The sequence below is a fragment of the Microtus ochrogaster genome, chromosome 10 (genome assembly GCF_000317375.1).
Source record: "Microtus ochrogaster isolate Prairie Vole_2 chromosome 10, MicOch1.0, whole genome shotgun sequence".
Taxonomy (NCBI): Eukaryota; Metazoa; Chordata; class Mammalia; order Rodentia; family Cricetidae; genus Microtus; species Microtus ochrogaster.
In genome coordinates this window covers 61,602,207-61,609,287 of record NC_022016.1, presented here as the reverse complement: position 1 = coordinate 61,609,287, position 7,081 = coordinate 61,602,207, and the positions used below count along the sequence as shown (strand labels likewise).

At 51.2% G+C, this 7,081-nt stretch overlaps 1 protein-coding gene across 4 annotated transcripts in view; it reads right to left on the bottom strand.

The window, feature by feature from the left end:
• Positions 1 to 2,133: 2,133 nt before the first annotated feature.
• The window catches only part of Mfsd2a (major facilitator superfamily domain containing 2A), a 15,592-nt gene continuing 10,644 nt past the window's right edge, over positions 2,134 to 7,081 (bottom strand). For 3 of the 4 annotated variants that reach the window (XM_013348331.2, XM_026782321.1, XM_026782322.1), the window contains exons 4-14: positions 6,799 to 6,937; positions 6,614 to 6,692; positions 5,970 to 6,127; positions 5,437 to 5,527; positions 5,194 to 5,315; positions 4,935 to 5,018; positions 4,475 to 4,558; positions 4,260 to 4,372; positions 3,911 to 4,054; positions 3,642 to 3,818; positions 2,415 to 2,580 (exon numbers count right to left, since the gene is read on the bottom strand). In XM_013348331.2, the coding sequence (XP_013203785.1) occupies positions 2,517 to 2,580; positions 3,642 to 3,818; positions 3,911 to 4,054; positions 4,260 to 4,372; positions 4,475 to 4,558; positions 4,935 to 5,018; positions 5,194 to 5,315; positions 5,437 to 5,527; positions 5,970 to 6,127; positions 6,614 to 6,692; positions 6,799 to 6,937 (1,255 nt within the window). In that variant the 3' untranslated portion in view covers positions 2,415 to 2,516. Of the gene's footprint in view, positions 2,581 to 3,641; positions 3,819 to 3,910; positions 4,055 to 4,259; positions 4,373 to 4,474; positions 4,559 to 4,934; positions 5,019 to 5,193; positions 5,316 to 5,436; positions 5,528 to 5,969; positions 6,128 to 6,613; positions 6,693 to 6,798; positions 6,938 to 7,081 lie in introns of all 4 variants that reach the window. The other variant, XM_005353304.2, reaches the window with a different exon arrangement.

Sequence of the window (7,081 nt, the reverse complement as noted above, 5' to 3'; positions counted from 1 at the left end):
TTTTCGAGACAGGGTTTCTCTGTGGTTTTGGAGCCTGTCCTGGAACTAGCTCTTGTAGACCAGGCTGGTCTCGAACTCCCAGAGATCTGCCTGCCTCTGCCTCCCAAGTGCTGGGATTAAAGGCGTGTGCCACCACCGCCCGGCTACACAAATCATTTTTGTGGTTTTCGGTTTGCAGCGCTGGTGACTGAACACGGGACTTCAAGAACTCTACTGCTGAACTATTGGCACGGCCCCAGGTAATAATTGTAGCTATTATTATTGCTAGTGTTTTAAAGATAAGCCTTAGGCTATGGGTGTGGTTCAGTGGCAGGGCATTCGCTAGCTTGAGCAAAGTCCTGAGTTTGATGCCCAGGGGCACCATAAATAAATAAATAAACAAACAAACAAATAAAATAGAGACAGACAAGCCTTAGTGGCTACTGGGTAGAATCGAGGGAAGAGAAAACAGGAGTGGGTCTGAGCAAACATTATAAAAATCCCTGAGCAGCGGGGGAGGGAGAAAAATCCCTCAGTACACAGTTGCTCCTGTGGCTCCTGTCTTGTTAGGGAGCCTCTGAAGATGGCAGCTATTTTAAAGGCCGTGGGATTGGCCTAGTAGAATCAAACTCGTCACCGGTGAAGTGACTGGTGACAGACATTGGGGCCTACAGCCAAACAGTGGACTTAAATCAACCCACCCATTTACTGATGACCTTTGTCAATCATTTAGCTTCCCCAGGCCTTGGCTTCCTTATCGTAAAACCAGGATAATAGCAACACCTTCCTTGTCGGGAACTCCTGACTAAATGAATTAGCATGTATGAACACGTATAACATAACAGGGCCTAGTAGAAACACTTTATGAAGCCTGGCGGTGGTGGCGCACACCTTTAATCCCAGCACTCGGGAGGCAGAGGCAGGAGGATCTCTGTGAGTTCGAGGCCAGCCTGGTCTACAAGAGCTAGTTCCAGGACAGGCTCCAAAGCTTCAGAGAAACCCTGTTTTGAAAAACCAAAAGAAAAGAAAAAGAAATAAGCACTTTACGAAAATTATCATGTTTATCCATAACCACAGACCCTGAATCCAAGGACAAATCATTCCAGGACAGGCTCCAAAACCACAGAGAAACCCTGTCTTGAAAAACCAAAATAAATATATAAATAAATAAATAAAAAGCCGGGCGGTGGTGACACACGCCTTTAATCCCAGCACTCGGGAGGCAGAGGCAGGAGGATCTCTGTGAGTTCGAGGCCAGCCTGGTCTACAAGAGCTAGTTCCAGGACAGGCTCCAAAGCCACAGAGAAACCCTGTCTCGAAAAACCAAATAATAAATAAATAAATAAATAAATAAATAAATAAATAAATAAATAAACAAGGACAAATCAATCCCAACACTTCCCTCAGGGTCACTCCTGGTCCCGCCAGCTTTACTCCCGTGTTTTCAGAGCCTGACTTGGGTGTGTGCAACCCAATGGTATGGTAGGGTGACCCTTGTGGACTTGTTAAGAGCCAACTATTAATTTCTCAGGAACTTACAAGAGTAACTCGAATTGGCTACAGTGGGAATGTTACAGGCCTTCCCCCACCAGACTCACCACTACCCAACACCCACACCTGGACACAAATAGTGTCCACCTTCAACATTACTGACAACAGTTATGGGAAGTCTTCAGGGACACTACAGACCCACAACTAATACACCTAGCCCCACAGGCTTGGGTATACATATGGTGACAGACACACATAATTTCTCACACATGGGGACACAGGGAGCAGTGGCTACAGTGCTCAGAGGCTCCCAGAGATGACACGGAGCACCACCGACATCATTCTTCGCCATGTGACTTTAGCCACATCCCTTTCAATGCGAGAGCTTGGGTTTTCATCTTTGATCTTTAAGACAGGGACTAGTCCTGCCACGACACAAGGGCTCCACAGGTCCAATGAGATCACAATGAACTGTGTGCCAAGCCAGCACAAGGCACCTGGGACAGAGTAAATGTCAGTCAAGGCTGCTATCATGCCCTCAGGCGCACTGTCCCATTTCCCTGGCACCTGTGGCTTTGTGAGCCCACGGACTATCTGGGTCACAACAAAGGGCTCCATGGATGGTTAAGAAAGGAGATAGAAGCAGGCAGTTTTGTTGTCCAGTTTTTATGAAAATTAATAACATTAATAGCTCACAGACATATACATACACACATCACTATGTACATAGTCATTAAGTTATTAATTAGTCTCTGTATAAAACGTTTCTACATTAGTGTTCTGAGCTAGGCCCAGTCAGTCCTTGACATATTCACAGTTGCAGCCCTTGGGCTTGGCCCTGTGGGCAGGCGGTGAGGAGGTTACAGAGCGACCAGCCCTGCAGTGAGCACAGATGTGCTGGGCCGCTCACCCTCCATCCAGTCCTTGGTCCCTGTCTTGACACAGGAAGAACAGCTGCTCAGTGTGAGGACAAAAAGATCCCGTGCCTCATGCTGCCTGGTGCCCCGGTCCTTTGTGTGGTAGCTTCAGGTGACGTGTGGCAGGTCCTAGAGAATGCTGGCCAGCTCTGTGGAGTCTGTGTCAGAGCAACCTGAGCTACTGGCTTCGTCTCTGCAACAGAAAAGACAGGTCAGGCCAAGCGTTTTGACCCTCCTCTGCTGCCACCCGCCTTAGGAATCTTGGCCCTGGAGTCCAAGTCAGCTGTCGGTCTTGTGTACACCCAGGAGTTTCCTCATTCCCACCGCGGGCCTGGAAACTTCTGGTGGCTCTTCCTGCCGAGCGAAGGGCACGGCAGACCTCAGAGAGCCAGTGGCTCTGGCTGGCTGGCATGGTGGCATGAGTCACTCCACCTTGCCCTATCACTTCTGGCCACACTGGAGGGCCTGTGTATGCCAGGAGGGCACCAGAGTACAGGCTGCAACTAGAACACAGGGCAGGGCTCAAAGCCTTATCCACATTTCCTGGCTCAACTTCAATTCCCTTCATCTGCAGGATAGGAATCGTAAGAATCTTGCCATGGGAGTGGCTGTCGTATCAGCACCTAGAAGGCAGGGCCAGGTTAGCCTTGGCAACACAACTAGTTTGATGCCAGCCTGAGCTAAGTAAATGAAACCCTGCCTCAAAGCAAACAAATCAACTCAGCTGCCTAGGAATGGGTTTGTTAGAAGGTGGTGGGTAAGGATGGGGTCTGGAAGCACACACTAAACACAAGCTCCTTCAAGACAGGAAGTTTTGTTTGGTTTGAGAGACGGGGTCTCTCTACATAGCCCTGGCTGTCCTGGAACTCGCTACGTAGACCAGGCTAGCCTCAAACTCACAAAGATCCACCTGCCTCTGCTACCTAGAGTTCTGGAATTAAAGGCGTGTGTCACCAGGCCTGGCTTTTTTCTGTTTGTTTTGGTTTGATTTGGGTTTTCCTAACACAATGCTGGCATTCAGAAAGTGTTGCCTGTGGAGTAACTACATACAAAGGCAGTCAGTGTAGTACCTAGCGTGTAATTAAGAATGATCTGGACCCAGCCATCAGTGGCACAAGTTGAGAACTTAGACTGGCACGTGCACACACACACGCACATACACGCACACACACATGCACGTGCACACACACACATGCACGTGCACACACACACATGCACGTGCACACACACACACACACATTCTCCAGCCCTCACCGTAGAGCCTGTAGAGCTTTCTTATTCTGTCGCTGTTTCTCCTCATCGATGGGGTACATCTTGAAGAGCAGCAAGCCCAGGAGGATGAGGATGATGGGAGCCATCGTCACCAGCATCTTCAGTGTAAACTTGACCTGTTCTGGCTGGGAGCAGCCCTGCTTCTTGTACTTGGCAAAGCTGTGGGACCCAGAGGGCAAAGAATGGTGAGGATGGAGTGCCTGGACCTTGACCCTGTCCCCAATCTTGCCCAAAACTCACAGGCCACTCACTCAAGACTGAGGGTAGAGACACCAAGGGAGACTCCAGAGGCGAACTTGGTGAAGAAGACATAGAAGGAAAAGAAGATGGGCTCGGTGCCAGGGGAGTGAGGGTGCTTCAGGTGGAAGTCATCGATGACGTCAGGCAGCATGGACCTACGCCGAGTGAGAGGTGGCAGACATGAGTGACCGCCACCTAGCCGCTAGCCCGTATGGTATCCGTGGCCATGAGAAGGAACTGCCTTCTGGGAACTTGCAAACCCGCCTCATCCCAGACCCATAGAAGAGCAGGGGGAGAAGCCAGCAGAGCACAATCCCCAGTATGCTGGGGAATAAACTCTATGAGCCTGTATATACCTACCAGGGTAGCAAGAAGGCAGCCGCTACGCTGACACCAGCTGCTATGGCCACCACGTAAGTGACAATTAGATTGCTCTTCATAAGGGCCACCAAGATGAGAAAAGGAACTGCTGACTGCAACAGAGAATGAGGAAGATGGGTTACCTAGGAGGCTCCCGTATGTAACCCCACCACCACCTAACCCAACCCAAACTCTACCCCTTGAGCCCCACTCACTGAGATCCCAACATAGACAGCTGTCTTCTTGCCAAACCGGGTTAGGAACCACTGCCAGATGGGAATGGTGAATGTGGCCGAGAGCTGTGAGTGACAGAAAAGGTGAGGCAGGTGGTTTATTGCTGCAGAGGCCCCCAAAGATGCTCCCAGGTCAGCCACTGGCAGTGAGGAAGTTGACGGGCATGTCAGACGGCTTCCTGGGGGAGCCGAGAGCAAGCCATCCTCCCGGCTGTTCATAAATACGAACACAAAGCTGCACTAAGTTGCTGGCATCCTTGTTTTTGCTGTACTGGGCACCATAACCATTCAGAATCAAATCCTCCTTTTATAACCATCTCTAAGCGATTGTAGGTGAGGTCCGGGGAAAGCCCCCTCATCCCATCATGACTAGGGAGCAGCCTAAAAGTAACCTCCAACTGTCCAAAGACCCATTCATCAGTACCATACGCCCTGTACGCACCATGATGGCCAGGAGGAGGTTCTGGAACTCATTTCGGAAGCCCAAGGTATAGGTGCAGAACAAGGCAAAGTTGCCCTCCACCAGCTGGGGAAAGGGTCAGGACAAGGAAATGGAAGGTAGAAGGTGACTTGGGGATTCCAGAGACCTCGATGTGTCCCACTCCTTCCTGCCTGCCCCTCAGCCTCACCCCAATCCAAATCCTCTCCAACCCCATCCAATTAGACCTCCTCTCAGGATGAGCATCTCAGGCCCCACTCACCATGAACGCCAGGGAAGTGAAGAGAAAGCCCGCGATGAGCTTGACGTAGGGGCCGTGGCTCATGACCAGCCGGAGGCCCTGAAAGAAGGGCATCGACTCGGCCTGCTGGGCCTCATAGGGCTCTAGGGATCAGAAAGGATATTGAGGAGGAAGCAGAAGTCCCTCCCAAAGCCTGAAGACCAGGCAGAAGGGGACCACTGCTCCCTGGGCTGCGGGCTGAACCCTCCGCAGGATGTGTCTCACCTCTCTGCTCCCGCACGCCTAGAACCAGAATGACGGCGCAGATGACGTAGACGGAGGCAATGATCCCTGCTGCCAGCAGGTATGCATTTTGCTATGACATACAGAGACAGGGTCAGTCTGATCTCAGCCCAGCAGCCCCACTCCACGATCTCAGGCCAGGCCTTTCTCCTGTGGGGGCCTCACTGTCTCCATCTGTGGACCGGGGGGGGGGTCATCCTGGACCTGCTGCTGCTTCCCAAGGCTGGGCTAAGTCCAAGTATACAAAACGTTACACGGCCAGACTACGTAGTGTGTGAGCCCACAGCCCAAGTCTTCCCCCCATCTCTGCAACTCGCTGGGACCCCAGACGAGTTACTCAGCCTCCCAGGCTTCACTTTCCTTGTCTATAAAGTGGGTATATGTACATACTATTATTTATATTAACCACATGCCCACAAATTAGTGAACACCAGCTCTATTACTACTTTTAGGGTAACGGCAAAGCGCCCCATTTGTTCTTCCCCAACAAAGCCCTGCCCAAGCTGGAGCCTCACCGTTTCTTTGAGGGAGCCAGTGCTCTGTGTGCGATTGACAGCCTCTAAGGCCACTTCAGAGTCGTTCTGGTCCTGAAGGCAAGGTGCTTTGGCTTGGCCCACAATTTGTCCTTGGATCGCGGTGCCTATCACTGTACCCAGCACCTCCACCGTCATCCCTAGACAAGAAAAGGGTCTTTTTGGATGTGCTTCAAGGCCCGTGGGCCCAGGAAAGAAGGTCAGGTGGGAATCACTGTTGGCTCCAGGTCAATTGGGCTAGGGGACAGGGTGATGACATTTCAATCTACATTCATGGCCTTTCTCTGTGTAACCTTGAGAACAGTCCCTGTATCCCTCTGAGTCTCACTTGAGCAATAAAGGGATTGAAATATTTTTAATATGCTTTCATAGGCTGAGGGATATAATTCAACGGTTAAGTGACTGCTTAGGAGAGACAAGGCTCTGGGATCAATCCCCGGCATCGAAGAGACAAGGGAGGGCAGGAGGGGGGTTTGCCTCCCCCACCTTCCCAGGCACACACATGAGTAGAGCAAAGAGCTGGGCCCACAAAGTACAAGGTGTCTGTGGTGGTAGGCTAGGAGCAGAGCGGTCCAGCCCCCCCCCCCCCCCGTGGGCAGGGCCAAGCTGATGGGGAAGGGACTTACTGTAGGCTGTGGCGGAGTCGCGCTCACTCTGATCTGTGCTGATGAACATGGTGAGGGCTGAGTAGGGAACGTGGAAACACTGTTGTAGAAGAGAAGCTCTCGGCCAGTTAGAAGGATGGAGAGACACGCAGAGGCCCCACGGCTCACCCTTGACTCCTGCCCCTCACCAAGTTACCCACACTCACCGTGACCAGGGTCTCAAAGAGGCAGTAGAAAAGCAGGTACCAAAGGAACCCATGCGACCTTTCCATCCCTAGTGGGAAGTCAGGCACGAACCAGATGAGGAAGTAGGCAATGATGGCCAGGGGAGTGGAGAAGATGATCCTGAGGAAGAAGGGGGTCTGAGCGGAGGCTGGAGAATTCTAAGAGCTCAAATCTGTTCCACAGGTGCCAATCAACAGAGAAGGAAATTTCTTTTTTTTTTTTGTTTTTTGTTTTTTTTTTGTTTTTCGAGACAGGGTTTCTCTG